We start from the raw sequence: 23,642 nt of genomic DNA, 5'->3' as shown, positions 1-23,642 counted from the left end.
TTTCAAGACAGTCACTAATGAAACTTTAGCACTCTACAGCTATCCTCAACATTTTGCCCAAATAAGAAAGTATAAAGAAGCCAAACTCCATTACTAACATTAAAAAGTTCAAATTCTTGGGGCGCCTGGGTGGCGCAGTCGGTTAAGCGTCGGCTTCAGCCAGGTCACGATCTCACGGTCCGTGAGTTCGAGCCCTGCGTCAGGCTCTGGGCTGATGGCTCAGAGCCTGGAGCCTGCTTTGGATTCTGTGTCTCCCTCTCTCTCTGCCCCTCCCCCGTTCATGCTCTGTCTCTCTCTGTCCCAAAAATAAATAAAAACGTTGAAAAAAAAATTAAAAAAAATATTAAAAAAAAAAAGTTCAAATTCAAAAATTCATTCAGTACTAGCATTTGTGAATTTGACACTCTGAACAGGAGACCCTATTATAATCAGTGGAAAAACGGATTAGAAAAACTACTCTGACTCTATCGTGGTAAGAGATGCCAAGGATTCATGTCAAAGAAACTTTTTAAAACTTCACTTGTGGTACAGACTTAGGAGCCCAGAAAGGGAGGAGGTAGGGTGGCACGGGAGGGAGCACTATTACTGTTCGATCATTTCTGTTCTTGGAGGGGCACTGCCATGAATGAACTCAAGAAGGATTCCCCTCAGTCATTCTCAGGATCGAGTAAAACATTCCAAGTTATAGTAATGACACCATAAAAATTTTGGTCAAGACAAATTGGTACATGTAAATGCGAACTGTAAATTTCTCTGTTTCAATCCAATATCCTCAGCAAAGCAAACTGAAAGTTGCTATTATTTATCAAGTGTCTGAGCAGCATGTACCAACACACAGCCTCCCAAACCCTTAAAACAACAGAATTTTCAGTTTAGCTCCACCCTCAATTGATGCTGTAACTAAACCTCCCACCTAGAACATTCCGGTATTCCCTAGTATGAGCCAGGAAAACAAAAGTCCAAGACAGCCGAAGGACTGGATGGGTTTTTAAAATAAGAACATCTGATTTTTGAGTGCGTCCCACCACTTTCTAAAGCTGACTCAAGGTGGAATACGCACGTTTAGAAATAAAGTCTACGGGTCACATCATCCAGATTAAATTAGAACGGATTTGTTTTTAAGTAAGAGGTTAATGACGTCCTGCTTAAAATTAAGAGAGTTCAACATCATAAAAGCCCATTAACTCTCCTTTCCTTATTTGCCAGCTAAATAATTTTCCGTTTGTTATTTTGCTTCTTACCTCCATCTGGTTTTTCCCCCCATTTGTTGAATTCTGGAGGTTTTCCCCCCACTCATTTTCAGTTTCTTCCTGATTCTTGATTTCTTGATTTTTCTGATTCTATCTATGGCTCTACTTATGTCCACTTTACTGAAAGTCAGTCTCTATTCACGTGTCTGAAACAGACTATGAAAAATAGACTACAAGAAACGATGCACTCCTTTCTCACGTACCCTCTTCTCCGTAAAATCACAATCCCCCACCTGGGACTATCTTTAATTCTCTCCTTTACCTTACTACAAGCTGTGTGAAAAATCTTCCACACATACATAACCCACCCCCCAAAAATTAAGGAAAAAAAAGAAAAAGAAGGAAACCTGAGATATCCTTTTAGTGCTGGAAAATAAAGGGAAGGTGACAGCTGGCTGAAAGCAGGAGGCAGCTCCTAAGTGACCAATCAACTGCCCCAAGGGCTTACTGAAGAGTTGTTTGTTTGGAACTCTGGGATTACTTTTCCTTCAGAAGAGTTTTTCAAGGTAGCTACCTGTCACTAATGTAACTGAAACGATGTACCTCTACAAAGAAAAAATGGGAAATAATACTGCTATAGTACTCACGGAAAACCAAAATCAAACCAGCCTTATGCTAGAAAATTTTTTTTAAAAAAAGGAACTCTGTTCAGAAGAGACAAGAATGACATAGTGTAGTGCTGAACGTGTAAAAAAACAAAACGGCAAGGTGTTTCGTCTTTTAATGTCGACATGGGGTTTCCAGATTCTTGCAACAGAGTTAGATGACTAGTTCCAAATAGTGTCTGACTTCTCCTCCAAAATTTTCCTGGATGTATATTTTAACAGCCAATACTTAGTCTCTCTTAGAAGCACAGAGATCAAGAAGAAAATTGTTCAGAGCCAGTCAGGCACTAGGTGGAAGACAGAAGAAGGAAAGTAGCTAAGAACCACCTAGAAAAGAAAGAGGAACAGAGCAAACCCCCTGAGGCAGAAGAAAGCTGCTGCTGCTGGCGGAAAAAAGCAGTCAGATTCTTCTGTGCGCCGCCCACCAGATGGCGCTACCAACCAGGACAGCTTGGCTGCCGCCCAGTTTAGCTGGGAGGAGGGGGGAAGATGGGTCACGTCCGCTTGCAGCCCATACAGCTCAACGTGATGAGTGTGGCTCTACCTCTCGGGGACTACACTGTCCCCGGGCCAGCGGCAAAAGAGGTTTACGCATGAACTGGATCACTAGGCATCACTTAGACTCTACTTCTCATCCTGTCTCTTCCTTTTTGTTCAGAAACTTTGGCTTATAATTCAGCGAACTAAAATCTCTCAAAGATTTAAACTAAAGAAGTTGCAACGAGAAGGGTAAAGACAAGGTAAAGTGTTTTTCTCCTGGACTTTCCACATAATTAAGAGATTCTGCCTTACAGCAGACCTCTAAAGGTTAGTAAATGTTGAGAAACACCAACACAAAAAGAATGAATAATACGGTCTTAAAGTGGCAGCTGCATATCCTCCAAAAAGATGTGAAGTATTGCAATACAGACGAAATGACCTGAAAATATTTACTTTATGTACACATCACCTGCACAGAGCAATTAAGGCAAACACAACTACACTTAATGTTCCTTGCAGAGATAGGCTCTTATTCTCCCACACCTTGTATTTATCAAGAAGTATGAAACGAACAGCTAAGACGAAGAACATAGAGGGGCCTAAACCTATGCTAGTATTATGACTAGACTAGAACCAGATTCTGATCGTGTAAAAGGAGGGAGTACGCAAAAGAAACATTATTTAGAACATGTCAATACAACAATATTCCTTTGAGAATATTTCTAAAACGTGTGGATTGGTGGTGGGACAGTATCTAAGAGTAAAAATAACAGCTGTGATTTTAACACATGAAACAAGTGGGAAAAAAAAGTAAAATGTCACTGAATATGATCTATTCGCCAATTACTCTGTTTTAATCTATGTTGAGGACTTTCCCGACCACATAAACATATTTTCCTCTGAACGCTTAGTCTCTGACACTGTCGTTGACTGTCTGCATTCCAACTGATAAGGACTCTGCACTACACACGGCAGTGATTAAGAAATACATGTTCAAAGCTGACCTAGAGACACCCCCAGAATAAACTGAAATCTAGACTTAAAAGCCCCACTCCCAAATAAACAAAATCTTAGAAAAAAAGCCTGAAGTTATTAAGTGTCCACGTTCCCTCTTACTCACCTGGTACTGCGCCATTAATGCCAATGGATTATTATTCTGACTGTTATCAAATGTTAAAACATCAAAAACTCCAACACAATTCACTCGCAACCTTTAAAGACCAGAGAATTTAAACAAAATTATTAAACTGGGATTTTTAAAAAGTTCAGCATTTCCTATATTAGGAAGGATCTAAGAATCTTACCTAGTCTAACCTCCTATCCTACCCCCATATAACCTCTTTCAACCACCATTTTAGAGATGAGGAAATTAAGGCTCACAGATACCAAGCGACAGGCCTATGGGTGTAGAAGTCAGTAACTGATAAGGCCAGGACTGGACTGTCACTCACACCTTCGACTACCAGGCGAGTGGTCTTTTCACCACACCAAGCTGCTACTTTATCAGTGATTCACGAAAGAGAACTAATTAGCTTTCTAACATTTACTGAAGATGTATTAGGCACCATTCACGTGTATTGATCATTCAGTTTTACATGTATTAGTCATTTAATCCTCTCAATAATCTTACGACACAGGTACCTGGTAAGTGTGGAAAGTAGAGATACCAATAGTCTTCTATGGTTGCTGCACACACAGAAGTTACAGAATTTGCTCAGGATCATACAGACAGCAACTAAGGAGACTCGGTATGATGAACCTGGCTAACCAGGTACCGGACCTTGAGCTCTTTGTGTTATGCTGTCCAAGAGAAGTCTCAAAATCACAGCAACTCAAATAAAACTCTGGTGAAGTCAAGGGCTGTGCTCCTTAACTTGGTATCAGTGGTCCTCAAAGCACTGGACCCAATGAGCAGCAACAGTATCACATGAGAACTTGATGGAAATAAAAATTCTCAGGCCCCACTTCACATTCACTGAAGGCGAACTCTGGGAGTGGAGCCCCATCACGTGTGCTTATTAATGAGCCCTCCAGGCAATTCTGTTTCATGCTACAATCGGAGAACCACGGTTGTACATAGAAAAGGTATACTGATATCACTTCTACATCCAGCCCCTGACCCTAACTATGTATACGTCCCAAACTTTTACATGATTCCTGGTTAATGACCAGGCATCGTATTCTTAAGAATTCAGCATTTTTTTTTTTTTTTAACTTACAAATGGACTCAAAGTCACAGCAGTTCTTCTGGATGGAATATAGGAAAAGGTAGAATTAAACGAATCATCATGCTTTGTTTACTAAACTGTCACAGGTTAGATGCTCAATGAAGAAGCCAAAACTCAAAATGGTGGTACCTTGTTTTGCCAGTTATCAGAATCTTTGTTGGGTCCATAACTCGACACGCCAAACCTGCTGTGTGAATGGTACGCAACGCAGAACTCAGTTGGACAATATAGGCCCAAATAAGAGATTCTGGCAATAATCCGGCATGCTGTCTGGGTAATGGTCCATCATGTTGACCTATACAGCAAATAAATAAAAAATGACACCTTTTAAGTAACCAACTAAAAGACTAAAGAAGTCGAACCAAAATTAACAAAGAAAATCCATGCATCATGGCACAACTTGTCAATATATATATATACACGTAAAAAATTTAAGTTCAGTCTGTTAGTAAGAACAGACCCCCAACTTCCTATTCATGAGATTATACCTTTATGCTGTCAGCAGCAGCACAACTCTCACTGAAATGTTTTCTGTGAACCTTGTAATTACTGAACAATAAAGAAAATTAAAGGATTTATATTTAATGTGAACCAAATAAATGTAAATTCTGATTACAAACAGGAATGATGGATATTATTTTACTTAAAATGTGGATAATCCTGGCCTATGTTATTGTTCAGGCAGGTGAAAACTGCTCATTCTATGCCTTGAAAGAAAAATAAAAGCCTCTACTATCATTGATGCTGAATGTTTTCTTATTCTCCTTAAACTGCTCGTCTCCTCTCTTACAGCCATGTCAGTTAGGATGACATCCGACTCATAAAAATATAAACGTAAAAACCTGAATATCACTTATGTCTAATAATGAAACACAAAAATAATCTGATCTACCATGACAGTAATCATTTTGATTCTACCAACTCTTGTTTAAGTGCTTCCTCTTCTTTTGTAATGAGAGAGAGAGAGAGAGAGAGAGAGAGACAGAGAGAGAGAGAGACAGAGAGAATCCTAAGCAGCCTCCAAGTCGGCAGAGAGCCCAATGCCACTGCGGGGCTCGATCCCACAATCCTGGGATCATGACCTGAGCCAAAATCAAGAGTCAGATGCTCAAACGACTAAGCCAGCCAGGTGCCCCTCAGTGCTTCTTGATACTATTTTCTGGGTCACTGTTAAGCCTTACACATCAGTGGAAAAGGAGCCACATAAATTTAACCCAGATTTTCTAATTCTTTCAGGGAATATGACCCCTTATAAATTGAATTCAAGTGTTCTTAGGGTTGTAAACAAATTTTTTGTGAATCAGGCATAAAAGCAACACAGTTAAATGGTTAATTGTGGAGATAACAAATAGCAAAATTTCTGGCTTGGGATAAAGTTTCCAAGGAAAAGCAAACACAAAATTGAAAAGTTGCTCTCCCTCAATTTAGACAGATTAAAGATAGTACAATCTGGAAAACAGTGTCCGAAGTGGCGCTAGTGAGAACTGCCAAGACATCGTCAAAGAGGACTATGAAGAGTTTAAATAAAACTATTTGATAAATGTGGTAATAATGAAAAGCAGTATTTATAGCCAACAGTGTTTTGCTTGCTCTGAGCCAGATTCTGTCTTTGCCTGTATACTGTTAACAGCAGCAGAGTTACTTTACCCACGTTACCTCACTTCAAACGTTTTTTTTTTTTTAAGTTTATTTTTATTTATTTTGAGAGAGAGGCAGAGAGCAAGCAGGGGAGGGGCAGAGAGAGAGGGGGAGACGGAATCCCAAGGAAGCTCCGCACTGTCAGCACAGAGCCTAGTGCGGGGCTCAAACTCACAAACCATGAGGATCATGACCTGAGCCAAAGTCAAGAGTTGGATGTTCAACCGAACGAGCCACCCAGGGTGCTCCTTCTTATCACAACCCTTATATAGTATGGTATGATTATTATTTCCATTTTCTAAATTAGTGTATTTCTTACAATACAAAATTTTTTAGTTTGTGCTAAGTTAAAGAGTGTAAGAAAACATTAGACTTCCATCTATAGCTCTTCAAAATTATAATTTTTCTTTTAACAGTTATAAAGGGAAACTAGAGAATTGCCTTGGAGTAGAAGTTGCTACAAATTAAAGGACGTATGCTATGTCCAGGGAAATTACTAGCATTCAAACAATACCTTTAAATAACAGAAAAAGGAGTGATTCGTGTGAAGATGTAAACATTTCAAAATGTATCAAATAGTCGGTTAACACCAAAAATAAAGATTAAAAAAAAAACAAACTGTAAAGGAGTGCTAATATTCATGGTTCTCAACAGGGGTCCATTTTGCCCCTCTGGAAACATTTGGCAATGTAGGGAGGAGCTATTTTTGGTGTCACTACTGGAGAAGGGGCCTGCTACTGGCATCTAAAGGATAGAGGCCAGGGACACTGCTAAATATTGTGGAATGCACAGACAGCCCCCACAAAAATAATTATCCAGCCCTAGATGTCAACAGGGCTGAGGTTGAGAAACCCAGCTATAAATTAAAGCCAACAGTCATTTCACAGGTGCTACTACTAAAATAAACTTGAACAACTACAGCTATATCCATCTATAGGAAAAGTTATACCACATCCCCTTCAACAAAATTATGTATGTGTCTAAAGATGACACGGCAAAAGAAAAAAAAATGACCACACCATATGACCCGATTTTTAAGGCCAAACAGCCATGTAACCACAGCTTTCTTCTTCCAACTGTCAGAAAGCAAAGTTACAAGTAAACAAAAGTAATATTTCGTCCACAATTCAAATACTTAAACGAGTCACAATCCAAAAGAGAACATACTGTGGACTCACATCTTTCTTCCTCCTTAATTTCTCTCACTATGTGAGTCAAGAAAATCTTTAAAAGATTAAAAACTACAGTAAAAAATGCAATGCTTTGTTAACTGTACTTCAATTAGTAAAGTTTTTTAAGAGACTTCAATGCTTTTTCCCTGCCCCCAAACAAGAAAATGATGCATACATTTTCCTTACCCAAATACCTAGTTAATTAACAAACATCTCAAAATGGATGGATGACCTACCTACTTGGACTCTGAGGCAATTTACCCTCTAATAAACATTTATTAGAGCATAATTACAATATTTTGGTTCTCTTAAGTACTGGAACTATACATATTAGAAAATATCCCATTAAAGTAAATGTTACCTGAAAATTTATTTTGAAGATTAATTCCTTAAGTAACATGCAGTCCTACCTTTTAAAAAAATTTGTTTAGGGAAATCACTTCATAAATGATATATAGTCACACTGGGCTACAATAAGAGAGTCATTAAATTACATCCAGAAAATACAAAAGTTAGGGGGAAAATACTTATAACAAATGAAAGATGCAATGCTACAAAAATGATATAAAGAAAAGGAAACAATGTGACAGGAGACCAAAGAACAAAACAAAACAAAAAAACCAAGACTGGAAAGAAATATACCAAGAGAAAATGTGGTTGTACTTTGGGTGGTGAAGCTATAGGCGTTATTTTCCAAAATGCCTTTATCCAGAAAGCTTTGTAGTTTTATTTTATTTTTTTTAATGTTCATTTATTTTTGAGAGAGAGAGAGAGAGTATGAGCGGGGAAGGGGCAGAGAGAGAGGGAGACACAGAATCTGAAGCGGGCTCCAGGCTCTGAGCTGCCAGCACAGAGCCCGATGTGGGGCCCGGACCCATGAACCTCAAGATCCCGACCTGAGGCCGAAGTCAGACGCTCAACCGACTGAGCCACCCTGGCGCCCCCAGAAAGCCTTGTAGTTGTAAAAGAAAAAACCAAAATGTTTAAGAGGAAAACACTTTCACCACATTCTCGGTTATTTACGTTTCAGACACCTCCACGAGTCTTTCACACCCTGCCTCCATACTCAGCCTATACACACAATACTCTATTTCCCAGCCGCTTATGGACTGGCTTCGATTCTTGGAGACGTTTCTTTTTTTAATGCGCTATGATCACAGAAACAAATTCACGTGCACTTTAAAACAGAAAACCACTCCTCCACAGAGCAAAGGCATTTGTCAAAATGAATCTTGCTTGCGTGTCTTTCTTACCCCACTTTCTCTTTGTGAAATAGGCATCAGCATTAGGGTCATTGAAGTGTCTGCTCATCATAGTCTCTCCTCCCGCATGGAAATCATATGCAAACACAAGGGCTTAAAATAAAACACGAAACACTCATTATTGCAATCTGGCTTCAAGTAATGAAGCCCACAAAAGCAGAAAGACAAGTACAAGTTACTCACAAGGCTCTGCAAATGCTTTAGTGGTAAATACTTCACGCAAGGTTACGATATTTGAGTGCTGAATTTTTTTCCACATATCGACCAACACCATGCACTTTGTGTTAACGAGACGAAAACCTATAAAAGGAAATTTTTTCTACTAAACTGCAAATGAAATCCCTCCTGTAGTCCATCAGAATCGTGAAGAGAAGGCCATGTGATATATCATTTATGAGCTACTAATTCCCAAATGAAATAACAAATTTATTTATTATCCCTTATACACATATCAAATAAATAAATACATGCGGGAATATTTCAATAATCTTAGCCTCAACCATATGCTTCAAAGAGTGGCTAACTTATCTTCCGTACCGTGTATCCTCCGAAGGCAATACGGCAGATCGTCTTTGCTGTTTACAGCTTTGTAGCAAGATGTGATGTATCCAAAATTACTTGATTTCTGTATCCGGTTGGGCGGCGGCAGTGGTTCTAGAGGGAACAGGCTATGGTAGCTGTCAACTTCTGTAGGGACTGCTAGAGTAATTCGTAAAAGACAACTTTAACTTGCTGATATGCATAAGTCTCTCAGAGCAAAAAAGAAATCGAATTTACCATAAACCACGGGTATCAAAACATACTTTTGAATTCTGGAACAGTGTCAACACTCATAACAATTCTATAAAAGAAAATGGTTTCATTATCAATAAAAAATACGCATTACAGAACCACCAAAGAACCAGATTTCATACACTCAGAAAATTTTTTTTAAACTTCTTACATAGGTTTCACACCCAGCCCAGGGCCCGACACGGGGCTTGAACTCGGGACCCTGAGAGCAGGACTTGAGCCGAGATCGAGAGTAGGATGCTAAACGGACTGAGCCACCCAGGCGCCCCTTGAAAATATTTATCTTTTATAGCACCACACAACTTTTTGTTTCTCAGTTATTAGAAACAATTTGTGTTATCACTTACAGGTATTAAACATTTCTGATTTTGATTCTGCTTCTTAAAACACTTTGGTTTGCACAAAATATATTTAGACAATGGTGTTAAGCATATGAATTCTTGTTTTTCAAAACATACAGAAATTCAAAACAAGTAACATTAAATTGGAGAGTGTGTATGTGTAATGTATCTGTGGGTATATGTATGTATAACTATGGCAATCTATCAAGACTTTCAACCATTCAGTGGAACAGCACTGTTTTACTCCCTAGTAAAACATAAAAGAAAGAAAATGAAAACAACTTTATCCTCATGATTTCCACGTTCTTCAAAGCAAGAAAAATTATGTTTAAGAATAGCTGGGATAATGCATTGTAATTGGCTCATGATACTCTAGTCAGGCATTTAAAAAACTATTTATCTTGAATCCCAATCTGTTGTTTCTTATAAGGACTAAATAGGCGCGCCTGGATGGCTCAGTCAGTTTAAGCATCCAGATCGATTTGGGCTCAGGTCACGATCTCACGGTTCTGTAAGATCAAGCCTTGCATCGGGCTCTGTGCTGACAGCTCAAAGCCTGTTTGAGGTTCTCTCTCTCCCTCTCCCTCTCCGCCCCTCCCCTGCTCACTCGTGCTCCCTCTCTCTCAAAATAAATAAATCACCATTAAAAAAAAAAAAAAAAAAAAGACTAACTGTATTCGGTGGTTGGTTTCGGTAAAGAGTATAGGCAATTTACTTTTCTTTTTAAAGTTCATTTATTTATTTTGAGAGAGACAGAAAACCAGAGTGGGGGAGGGATAGAGAGAGATGGGTGAGAGAGAATCCCAAGCAAGCTCTGCACTCTGAGTGCAGAGCCCGACACGGGACTAGATCCCACAAACCGTGAGATCATGACCTGAGCAGAAACCAAGAGTCCGAGGCTTAACCGACCGAGCCACCCAGGTGCCCCTATGTTTTCTTCTTTACCGCTCCCTATTTTCTGATACATACATGTATCAGTTTTGCAATTCAAAAAGAGGAGGATTTTTTTAATGCTTCAAATACAATCAAATTACATTTCCCAACGGAACAGCTTCCATTCTCCTAAATGTCTTGAATGACTTAGGAATACTCAAGAGATTTCAAATGAAAAGCAGGTAAGTGAACATGCACAGTACACACAGAAAACCTTCTAGAAAGAACACAGCAAGAACTTCAACAATGGTAACCTCTGAGTGGGAGCACTGTTATTCTCTTTACACTATGCCATACTTCCCAAACTTTTTACAATAAATATGTTTAGCACTATTTTTAAAACACGTCAATAAATCTCTTTCTAAAAAACACACAGACCAATATGACTAATAATTTTTCACTGAATGCCTGTTAAGGAATACAGGTAAAACCCTAATCAGAAAACTGTAACTCCAGAAGACAGGCTCATAATGGCCCTTCCCGCCTTGGCTAAATTGACATTCACCGTCTCTTTGTTTTCGAAACAACCACAGGAGACAGAACTCTATTTCATAAAGAAAATAAGGATCACACATCTAGAAAGGGAGTTGGGATGCAAACTCGGGGCTCTGATTCCATAGTCTCGTGCTCTTAACCCCCAGACGGCATTTTGGCCAGAGTGCAAAAAAACAGACACTGATTGAAACAGACACTAACTTTCAAAACAAGGTCACGTGACATATTCTACTGAAATAAAGGCAGTACAAGGGAAGTATACACACAAGGAAATGCAGCTGCAACTTTGCCCATTTATCTTTTATTTTAACAATCAGCGTAATGTCCACAAACAAATGATGAATAAATTTTGTTCCCTGGTTATTTCATGAGGAGCATCTAGTAAGAGAAATAATTGATTTCAAATTAGTGAAAAGGTAATGAGTGCCTACTCATTAATGAAATACAGGTTCTTATCAAGACAGGTTATTAATCAAAACAGGTTATTAATTTTGATTAATAAGGTCTTATTCAAGACAGGTCTTAATCAAGACAGGTTATTAACTTATTAATACAGGTATTAATGAAATACAGGTTCTTATCAAGACACCAAGAGAAAAATAAAGGACAGAGATCTATATGGAAACATAATACAGTACAGGGAAAACAGCTATTAAAGAAGTACAACTCACCATGGCACTGGTTCTTAAACTTCAACACCCTTCAGAGTCACTGACAGTGATAACAATACACATGCGCAGTGTTTACTTAGTTGGTCTACAGTAGGGCCCGAGAATTTGCAATTCCAAGAAGTTTCCAGGTGATAATGAAAAGATGCTGCCGGGGCAAGGACCACATTCTGAGAAGCACTATGCATGGAAATACCCAGAAGGAAGCCATCCTCAAGGATCCTAGAAAAGATCCTACAGAGGACTGGGTACGTGTACCACAAACTGAAGGATGAGACTGCTCTCAGTGACACTCCACAACGAGCGAACGAGTGCTTTGCTTTGTGGTGAGGGAGTAAACAGAACCACCACCACCACCCAGGCCTCAATGCGTATACTGCGCTCAGGAACCGTGAAACCTCACGCGGTGGGAGAGCAGGGTGTGTTGCAGAAGACGTACAACGTGGAGAAAAAGCTGAGGGGGTTCTGCTGGGACTGGATCAGAGGGGACCATAAATGCTAGACTGAGGGCCTGAAATCCACTACGCCAAGCAGCGGAGTCACAGCACCAGTGTGTGACGAGGAGACTGAGGGAGGGTCACAATCGGCTAAAAATCGTACTAACTCCTTTGTCCCTGTGTGCCCTTTCGAGCAAGGCTTGTTGAATTCTCTGCGTCGCGGGGTGGAAAAAATCGTGCTTCAGTGGAAGACCATGGAGTATCCAATGGCTGGCTTTTCGATGTCTGATTCTGATGCCACGGAAGGTATTTTGCACCTCTGTAAACTGCACACAGGTAACTGGCAGCACTGCACAAGAACGCCTGCCTCCTCCGTGGAAAAGCCAGTTTGCACACGCATTTCGATACCCCTGAGCTAGTAGTAACAGGTCCTACAACCGGCTCCCTCACGACTTAAATAAAATCTTCAAAACGTTCGTTTTTATGTCTGTACATATGGTGTTACCTTGTTTCAGAAAGTCATCTTTGAACACTACATTTCCCAGTCTACCCTGAAATGATCGTATGCAGCCTGGTATTAACCTTAAAAAACCGAACGTTTCCACTGATAGGAATACTCACTGTCGTTTTGCTCTTCGTTTCCAGCTCAACTTAACAAATACATAAAATTAAGTATGAATAAAGGGAATAGGGGGTGCCTAAATCACTGTCAGGCCATCAAAAATCAGACTAGGGATACCAACGTGTAAGATTATGGACAGAGCTGCATTCTTCACGTCAGCCCCAAGTTTTAGTCTGGGGTCCAATTCCACCAAGTAATAGTAAAAACAGTGATAAAAAAGAAAATGAAATGTTAGTGTCTTTGCACACTATTCAACCCTACCTCCCCTCGAAGGACATATAAGATAATAGGTCCAATCTAAGATATCGAATGTCTGAGATTCACTACGGTTTCTCAACCTTGGCCCTACTGACATACCAGACTGGATCACTCTCTGTTGTCAGGGACTGGTCTGTGCACTGCAGGGTGTTCGGCAACCCACCGGTAGCCAGCAGCACCCCACCGCCAACTGTGACAACCAAAACCGTTCCAGACACGACCAAATGACCCGTGATGGGGTAACCACTCCTGGTGCAGAAGCACTGATCTACAGGAAATAAATTATGACTTCAAACTTGAGAAGTACTAATCTGGTGGGAATATGAGCTATGAAATGGAAAACGGAGAGAAAAAAGACAGCAAGACCAAATATTAATGCATGGGTCAGCATGAGATGAAGATTGTAGTAAACAAAAGACATGAAAAAGATCAGTTAGAGCAGTGACCCCCCCCCCCCACAAAAAGCATTTACTAAACCTTGTGGAACATGGGGCACAGAAGCGGATTAACCATAACCTTTAGTCTGTGACACTCAGATCACTGGCTCGTGTCTACATAAGGCCTGGTTTTATGTAGTTAATTATTCTTAATAGCATAATAAGCATCTGCAAACTCAGTACTCATCAGACCTTTAACTTACATCTAAATTATGGTTCTCTTTACCAACCTCTGCCTTCCTTCTCTCACTTCTTTCCTTTTTTATATGGCTGCATTGCACATAATATATACATAAGCATATATACATACATTTACATAAATGTAAATATATGTATAAATTTTGGTGAACTTTGTAAAAAGGTAGTATGCTGTATATGGTCTCTTGCAACTCACTTTACTTACTAATCTTCTTCTGGGTTGTTGCAGCTCAGTGAACTTCCTTCCTTTCAGCTGCTGTACCACCTTCCATTAGCTGACAGCAGCACAGTTACTCTGGATTGATCACAGTTTCTGCTATTTTGAGCGACAATGTTATGGATACTTCGTCATACATTTTGCGGCTGAAAACGTATAGGAGTTTACCTGTTCCCAGGAGGAGAAGTGCTGGATCACAGGTTCACCCAACTTATGCTCCCTACGGCAACGCACCAGAGAGCCTGTGGATCCACATCCTAACACTTTACACGACTGCACTTCAAGATGGCAGCCTACCTGAACTTTCCCTAATTGTCAGTGATGGTTCACATCTCGTCATACATGTACTGCTCATGTGAATTTCCTTTCTTTACGTGCCTATTCCTATCTTTTGGCCATTTTTCTGTTGAGTTTTTTATGCTCTTACTGAATTGTGTTTCTTATATTCTTCGTCAACTGTGTAAATATCTTCTTCCAGGTTTTTTCTTTACTGTGGGTATCTTTGGATTGCTTTTCAATTCTAACTTAGTAAAATTTAGCAGTATTTTCTCTAAGAGTCAGCAATCTTTGCCTCCTGTAGAAGAAATCTTTCCCTACTGATATGTTAAATCTATTCGCTAATATTTTATAGTATAAAAAGCTTTTAAAGTTTTGTACACAAGTGCCCACCCCCTCTCTTTGCCCTGGACATTTCTTCCATTTGGCTGTCCCTGAGCTGTAGCCTCTACACACTAAACCAGCAACAGGTCCTAAAGTGACTCACTCTAGCAAATTACTGAACTGGTGCGGCGGGGTGTGGGGGGAGAGTGGTGGTAGTGGTTATGGAAACCCCCAAATTGGTAGTTGGTCAGAATGGGGGTAGCCTGGGCACCCCACCTTGGCGGGCATCTGAAATGGGAGTAGTCTTGTCAGACCGTGCCCTTAATAAATAATCCGTTAGGACATGAAGTAAATGCCAGAAGTATTTATGAGTAAAAACAGCTCATATACTTTGACTGCAATTATACTGCATCTATACATCAGTTTAGGAAAACTGACATCTTACTCATTATGTCTTCCTATTTATAATATAATATTTTGGGGGCACCTGGGTGGCTCAGTCGGTTGGTTGAGTGTCTGACTTCGGCTCAGGTGATCTCACGGTCCGTGAGTTCGAGCCCCGCGTTGGGCTCTGTGCTGACGGCTCAGAGCCTGGAGCCTGCTTCAGATTCTGTGTCTCCCTCTCTCTGCCCCTCCCCCCTCATGCTCTGTCTCTCTCTCTCTGTCAAAAATAAACATTAAAAAAAAATTTTTTTTTAAATATGTAATATTTTGCTCTAATTATTTATCTTACTTAATATCTCTTAGTAAGTCTCCCCCATTGAGATCGCACACATCTTTTGTTGCATTTATGCCCTAGCTACTGATAAGCTGAAACCACTGTAAGTAGCATCTTTTCTTTTAATTATATTTAAGTTATTGGCTACTGGCCTACAGAAATTTAACTGACATATATTAATCTCGTATCCAGCTATTTCCTAAGCTCTATTATAATTTCAAGTTATGCCCAACCTCTGGTCATACGACTTATACATGATTGCGGTCATAAAGACTGGAAAGGCAAAAATAAACCTACTTATTTTTCTTTTCTTCTTTTATCCCAGCTAAGACCTCAAAGACAATGTTAAATAATTAAGGAAAATTCCAACCTGAATACTTTAAAGGTTATGACAGATCAGTTCCCTGTCCATCTAAACTGAAAAGATGGGTGTTAGGGCATAAGAGCTACATATTATTCCTTTTAATTCTTTGGCAATCAAGAAAATGCACAGTAGACTATGTTGAGTCCTTGATTACAACCACACGCTTTGAGATTATCTCTATGGCAAATATATTCCTACTGCATTATTTATAAAGTTTTGCTAAATTATACCATATTTAATCTTGCTATATACAGAATAAGCTAGGCAAAGAGATTTTAATGTACTCTGAGAAACACTGTGGTACAGTCAGAAAAACCTAGCTTTAAATCCTGACTGACCAGCTGATTACTAGCCATCAGTGCTAAAGGCAAATTACTTAGCCTTCCCGTCAACCTCAGTTTTCCTCATACGTAAGAGGGAGAGGATAGTATTCGTGTCAATGTCATAGGATTTTTATGAGGAAGAAAGTAAGACATATAAAGAATTTAATCAACACATTATCTGGTACACCATAGTTTCAAAAGTAATAATTACCTTCCCCGTCTGTTTAAGTACCCATACTTTATCAAGTTTCAGGAAACAATATTCTAATGCACAATGAGGTAAATCACCATGAATTTTAAAACCACCAACTTTTTTGACAAACTAGAATACTGTCACATGGAGAACTGAAATGGACTAGATGATCAGCGGCATCTTGGAACTCTTCAAAAGCAGATTTCAAATAAATACACTCATAAAATTGTAACTAGCTGTTCAAGGCATAAAAACATGTACATCGAGATCCTAATAACCTTTAAAAGGAAGGATGAACCAACTCGCATTTTACCTGGCATATCTGCTTGGTCGATCTGAGCCATTGTTATTAAATGCCTGTTAATCAGCTCCTAAGAAAAGAAAACAAGTATATTTACATATAAACAGAGCTTCTAAAATCTGATTTTCTTATTATAAGTAAATAAGTATTAATATTTTTTGATATGCACACTTTTTGATGTCGACAACATGAAATGACATTTCTAATAACGATAAAACGTCTAAATTCCAGGCCTGGAGAGACCTGCCCATAATTAAGGTTGGGGTTAAGTAGCTATGCTTTGACCCAAAGCACGTAACTATAACTCTGTGGCTGAAGACAAGGCCTACCCTAAGCTCGTCAATAATTTATTCATCAACATTATACTGGTACAATTTCTGTGAAATAACATTTTTTTCTGAGATTATAAGTATAAAATGAAATTCTACGTATCAAATAATATCCAGCTGTTTACCTAAAAAAAAAACCCCACAAATTATTTTATAAAACCTACTTTATAGAAAATATTAAGCTCTATTACTTTTTAAAAAATTTTTAAAGTTCATTTATATTTGAGAGACACAAGGGGGGGGTGGCAGAGAGAGCCGAGAGAGGGCGGTGGAGGGAGGGGGAGAATCCCAAGCAGGCTCCATGCTGTCAGCACAGAGCCGGACACGGGGCTCGAACTCACAAAACTGAGATCATGACCTGAGCCAAAACCAAGAGCTGGAAGCTTAACTGACTCAGCCACCCAGGTGCCCCAATATTAAGCTCTTTTAAAATGAGGTTTATTTCTAGGCCAAACTACTTATTCTCAACCTCCAGATACTAACAAAAAGTGGTCTGAAGGTTAGAGACCATTTCAATAATTTATTTATATATTTCGGAGACCTTTCAATGCACAGGATACGAAGTGCAAAAAGGTGGCCCATTTAAGTAGCTATTTATTCTGTTTTACGTCCTAACACATACTGATCTACAAATTTTCTTGAAAAATGGGTTTCCTTAAATAAATATGCCAATTAGGACTCATACACTCTACATTCTAGCTGCTTTAGTGCATACAGCATGTTTGATCACATGATCTCATTTGAAAAGAGCTCTGTTCTTTCTCCGGCTCGTCGCTACAGCGCAACAGCCATTACGGATTCCCCCCAGGAACTCTGAAAGCCTACCTGTCGGAGTTCGTCGGCCATGAAGAAGGAGGGTGCATTTGCTTTTGGTTGCATGTAGGCAACATGAGGTGCAGTTGGAGGATATATGTGGTAGTTCGGAAATACCTAAAAAGGCAGGGAGGGGGGAAATGTAATAACCAACCTTTCTCACTCGATATGCTTTACCATTGTTTCGGTAAAGCTGTAAGCTTTAAATGACAGCGATAGATAAATGGATACGTTTTCATCTTTAAATCATAGTGAACTAATAAGCACCTTAGAGGACAGCTGTTGTCGGGACACTTTCAGAATGAACTCACTTTATACAAATAATCTTGTAGGAATCAATTTAAAAGTCTGACGAGAAAGGAAACATTCCTTCGGACACAGTAAAACCTAGCTTCCAAGGAGAGGCCAAAGCTGCGCTTTGGAAGAGGTTATGTAGTCCGTCAGCATTTTTTAAAGCAGCGGGAAGAGAGAAGAAAGCTGGTGACAGAGGTGTTTGGATGCGGTCAGATAACGAGGTAACCCTGCCCTGGCTCCCCAAAGAACCACGCCCTTGCAAGGGCTTTTCGTGGCCAACCTAGACAGACTGCTGCGTCCACACTGGTAAGCACCTCACACTGCAACAGTGAGGAGGACGGACCGACGGACTGACTCTGGGTCTGGTCCGCGGCTCAGGCGAACAGAAGAGTGAACGGTCTATTTAAATACCTTCAGGGCAAAACTATGGCAAAGTTACCGAATCTGCTTCAAGCCTCTTTGCTTTCATTTTTCCGAGTGGACTTTTCCCCACCCCCTGGCTTCTTCTCTTCTGCCTCTGCCTCTCCTTCCTCTTCACCGGCCCCCGATACAAAATAAACGTACATTCTAAACTATCTTTTCCTTTTTCCTTCTTAAAAAGCTGAAACAAACGCTTTGTTTTTCGTCTTTGTAAAATGAATTCAGCTGATTTCTGCTGCCCTCAGATAATTATTCTGCTCTGGATCTCAACCAGGAAGTGGTTTTGCAACACCTGTATGTATGGTTTCCTTTAACCTATATCCGCAGGGAGAAGATTTCCTTTCTCTTGCCTCGGTTTTTCTTACACCAGAGAGCACAGTTTGGCTTAATTAGCTCAAGTTCACCATGAGCACATTTCTAACAGTGGTCTGAAGGGTAAAAACATCATAAATATGTGCCCTATGTAATCTCTACAAAAACAGCTGAGAGAGTTTTGTGACAAAAGAACCTCTTTATAGATTAAACTAAACTACTTTCTACAAATATGCTATAATAAAAATGTAAATAATTATAAGAAACCCCCAAAAAAGGTAACACATTGATGGAATTCTTACTTGAAAGAACCAAGGAAAGTCTCTACTCTACCTCAATTATTTGACCTTCTGTTCGGCAAGCTGTTCTGTGATAATTTTTGAAAGATCTCTGACCAAAAACAAAACAAAACAGAACAAGACTATTAGCTATTTATTAGTTTTTGAAACATTTTACATAATTTACAAGTACTTCTATAAATGTTTTCACTAAATTATTATCCCCATTTACAACTGGGGAAATGGTCTCAGAGGTACTAAGATTCAAGAGTCACAAAACAATGGCAGGACCGGGAGGGACTCTTAAAAAAACATAAAAGAACTCTGTCATCTTTCCTTTCAAATTGCCTTTTAGTAAACCATTAATCAAAATAAGGCATTAGTTGAACTTGTGAGATCAAAATCTGCTTACTAAAATCCAAGCATACTTTTCATCGAAACCTATGCTCTGTAATTATGTCAAATGTCTACCATTTAGATCAGTTCTCCTACCTTAATGGAACTTGGCTTTCGAACTCACAAGCTCTTCATCCACTACTTATTTCACCCTACCAGTTAAAAAACAATTTTTTGACATAGCCAGAATGAAGCAAAGAGATACAATTTATGGAACATGACGACACTTCCCTCTTTGCCCTTTCCCCTCTCTCCCTCTGCCTTCCTTTGGTGGCTCTTTCTTCATCCACGATCAGGGTTTCCCCCGCTGGGCTTCCTCCTTCTTTGCCAATAACCCACACTGGAAGCCCTTTATCATCATGTGTCCTCCACTATCCAGAGATCTAGAGATTAAATCATTGCCTCACCTGAAGCAAGAGTTTATCATCAGTTTGTTTTTAGTGACTACCATAAGAAACCATCTACTGTCTCCAAGTTCTTACCAGAGGTAAAACTACGTACACCTACAAACAAACGCAGCAAACATCAACTCCAGCTAGCACCAGTACAAGGTAACCCCGTGAGCAAACGTGCCATAAAGTACTCCACTAGAGCCAGAAGACAGTCTGATTTGTGATTAAACCTGGTTCTGTCCAAACTGGAGTTATTATTAATACAGAAAATTTACTTTGAAGAGATGAGAAGAGGTCAGGATCATCGTCTAAGTTAGAAAAGTAAATACGTTTTCACATCACAATAAAAAGATGCAAGGGGGGGGGGGGGGGCGAGACCTCCTCACTAATCTCATTATCAAGAAGGAACTGCTGTAAGACTACTCTCACTTCTCCCGTCAGGTAGACATACCATTCCAGTCAAAGGAGCTGGGGTTGTGTCTGTATAGAAGTAAGTCGTCCCACCGACCGTTTCCTTTTGGATCACCTGACCAGAAGATGGAGTCTGAGAAACAGGATTATTAACAGATGTAGAGGCACTAGAAGGCACCATGTAATTTGCTGGATTTGGAGTGTGACTTCTTCTTCTGGGCGCAGGAGAAGTATGTGGAGTGATCTTGGGAGAATGAAGAGGAGAAGATCCGGCAGACAAGGACATTCCTGAAGAAGACGTAAAAATGTTTCTTAGGAGCAAAAACTGGTTTTAGAGAAAAAGGTCTGGAAAATAAAATGCAAACATTCATTTGGAAGAAACATCCTCTTTAGCAAATTCTTTAAGTGCAAAAATAAAAGCCATGATTTTATCTTGGTTTGTTTTAGAGAAAGCTCTGATGAAAGCAAGTGTAAAGACGTTTCTTTTTTTCAAACATAGCCATTTCCAAATAAGCTAGGAAATTTATTGCAAGAATAGTCTCCTCCATATCAAGGTTTACATGAGAAACTTCAATAGTAAGAATCATCGGTAATTTAACAAATTGATTTTATGGAAAAATGAGAAATAAGCAACTGGGACTCTCAAAAAGCCTTTTTATAAGCCTTTAATAAAAGCCTTTCTTTCATCAAGGGCTCGATTCCTTTTTGGCAAAGAATCATTTAAAACTATGGCTATTAACACAAATACCACCTTATCCTCCAGTAGTATAGTTTTAAAAATCAAACTATTTAATGAGATTTACTCGATTTCTTTTGGCCAAATACAGTTAACAGAATGGTTTGAAAAAGCAAAACAATGAAGTCTAGTCTCAGCTGAAGTACATGGCAGCTTACACACTATTATTTTTGAATCAAGCAGTACACTGTTTTTATGCCTTTTGTCTTTTAACTCTAAATAGGCATACACTAAAACAAATGAAAAGTTCTGCAGATGTGTACCCTGTAATATTAGGTCAAGTGATGCCACTAGATTTTAGTGGCAGTTTTACGCAAACACAACTAGAAGAAATCATTATATGTAGGGCATCCTCTATTAGGATTCTAATGTGAAGAAAGGGTACTTTGTCATAACCCTTCAGGAGATTCCAACTAGCCGAGAAAACAAGTCCAGGTCACACGTAAAAGACATAAAATGACTTACAAAAACACTCCACTGTAAATTAACATACTGCAAACTACATGCATAAATGCAAATGGAATGCGAGTTAATTAAAACCAGGTAGAATCAATCAAAGGCTTAATGGAGGTGATCAGTTCTGAGCAGAGACTGAAAAGAATTTCTAGAGCTATAGGTACACTTCTTTAAAAAACTCAGCTTACTCCCCGAACTACTTTGTGGCCATGGGGAGTAACTAAAACACACACCTTTAAAGTAATATGCCACCTCACAATGCAAGAAAAAAGTTTACCAAAATGCCTCTTGTCGGAGAAATATGATTAACAGGGACATGAATTTCAATTTTGAGAAATTCATAAAACACCAACACTGTTTTTTGGACAGATGTAGGTGGACAAAAATAAAGTGAGAACTGAGATAACACTTATCTCTACTCGGGATAGCCCTTTCCACTTTCTAAAGAGCCTTAAGATAATTATTCTGATTTTCTGAGCAACTAAATGAGTTAGGAAGGCGAGGCAGGTCAAGTTACAAGCACCACAGTACAGAAGTCAGACATGAAGAGGTTCTGACTTGACCAGTGTGACATTTGTGCAAAGTCAACAGCAAAGCCAGGACTCAAAGCCAGGTCTCCAAACTCCAAATGGGACAGTCGTACCGCTATAATACAATGTCTACTGCACTGACATGAAAATAGGCCGGGCATTCTCAAGCGTGTCTTAAATGTATCTAAGAGAAACGCTAAAAATCTAAACCCCCGTTTAAAAAAACCACTATTTATAAGGAAACCAAGCTACTATATTAAGATATAAGCTTATTTTTTTTTAAAAACTGTTGCAGAGTTCTCTGTGTTTTCTTAACTCTGTATGACACATCGAATTGCAGGTTAATCCATACAGCAAAAAACTGAATTATTTAACTATCTTTGAAAGATAAATACTCCCCACTTACCTAATATGAAATGCATTTAAGAGTTTTCCTACGCTAGTATTCCAAGTCTTTCCAAGATAAAATTGGCCAAGTCATCAAAGATAAGCGAACGTGTTTACTACCTTTAAGTTAACTAGCAGCAAGAAATACAGCTACCAATTCTTGAGCACTTTCCACGGGGCAGGCACTAATAAACGTACTTCATATACATCAGTCTGTTCAACCCTCACAACAACCCTGTGAGGTAGGTATGTCATATTCACCTCACTGCAAAGGAAACTAACATTAAAAAAGTTTTTAAACTTATTCTAAGGACAAATACAGGTTATTAAACACCGATCTATTCGATTCCAAAGCCTGTGCTCTTAGTCAATATGCTCTATGGTCGCCCGGTTCCTAAGTCCTGTACTAGAGGGCAGAAAGGGGTCCATTACTTGTAGTAGTAACATGAGCAACTACATAAGCCACGTGGGGTGGCGGAGGTGCAGCACGGGGTGAAGGGAAAAATCTTGACACCAAAGTAGGTGTGTAAGTGAGACAGAAGGTACACTATCTCCTTAAGGCTCAATACATGGGGAAAGATTACCAAAAACAATCTGTGGTCAATTAAGAGGGAAATTCATGCACAGAATTTAGAAGTTGTAAGTAGCCAGCTTTCTATGAAATTGTCAATGTTGTAGCTGTTCTAAAACAAAGTTTCAACACTGACATTTGCCTTCACGTATCTGAGCTGAGGCAGGTAAGTTATTTAAATACATTCAAAAGAAAGCATGTACACTATGAAGTACCACCACCCATAGGGGTTAACAGGATATTTAAATGCATAGAAAGCTAGAAATGAAATGAACCCCAAATTATCGAAACATCAAACCTAGCCACATAAGGCACAGCTTTGTGCCACCAGAATATTTTACAAACATGTTAAAGAACTGAGTACAATATGCACATAGCTGCTCGAAGAGAGGTATTCTGTACTTTCCTATGAAGACAATAGCCACAACTCACTTACTACCAACTGCCCATATATAAGACTAAATTACAAACAGCACAAAGGAGTGGAACCATACTCCAGAAATGAGTAGTTAAAAGTAAAGATGAATGAAACCGAACAGGTTTGATTTCATCCCTCTCACATGTAAATACTCCTTTAGAAGTTCGCTCTTTCCATATACAGGGGGAAGGCCTACTCGTAGTGATTCCCACACCAGTGCCTTGCTGTTAACCGGTACTCGATCACCAGAACGCTTAAGCAAATATAGAAACCACTAAGGATACCATTAAGAGACAATATGGAAGAATGGAAATTTGTACTTAAAAAAAAAGATGATTCAGAAACATCTCATTTTTGTATTTATGTT

At 39.2% G+C, this 23,642-nt stretch overlaps 1 protein-coding gene across 5 annotated transcripts in view; it reads right to left on the bottom strand.

Moving 5' to 3' along the window:
- The window catches only part of PAN3 (poly(A) specific ribonuclease subunit PAN3), a 133,810-nt gene that overhangs the window by 17,380 nt on the left and 92,788 nt on the right, over positions 1-23,642 (bottom strand). For 2 of the 5 annotated variants that reach the window (XM_043575925.1, XM_043575945.1), the window contains 9 exons: positions 20,218-20,465; positions 19,034-19,090; positions 17,687-17,791; positions 16,545-16,602; positions 9,173-9,334; positions 8,819-8,935; positions 8,627-8,728; positions 4,693-4,858; positions 3,456-3,546 (listed from right to left, as the gene is read on the bottom strand). In XM_043575925.1, the coding sequence (XP_043431860.1) occupies positions 3,456-3,546; positions 4,693-4,858; positions 8,627-8,728; positions 8,819-8,935; positions 9,173-9,334; positions 16,545-16,602; positions 17,687-17,791; positions 19,034-19,090; positions 20,218-20,465 (1,106 nt within the window). The remainder of the gene's footprint in view (positions 1-3,455; positions 3,547-4,692; positions 4,859-8,626; positions 8,729-8,818; positions 8,936-9,172; positions 9,335-16,544; positions 16,603-17,686; positions 17,792-19,033; positions 19,091-20,217; positions 20,466-23,642) is intronic. The other 3 variants (XM_043575939.1, XM_043575951.1, XM_043575932.1) reach the window with 2 other exon arrangements.

The sequence above is a fragment of the Prionailurus bengalensis genome, chromosome A1 (genome assembly GCF_016509475.1).
Source record: "Prionailurus bengalensis isolate Pbe53 chromosome A1, Fcat_Pben_1.1_paternal_pri, whole genome shotgun sequence".
Taxonomy (NCBI): domain Eukaryota; kingdom Metazoa; phylum Chordata; class Mammalia; order Carnivora; family Felidae; genus Prionailurus; species Prionailurus bengalensis.
The sequence above is the reverse complement of the archived record's forward strand: the minus strand, read 5'-3'. Positions and strand labels throughout refer to the sequence as shown.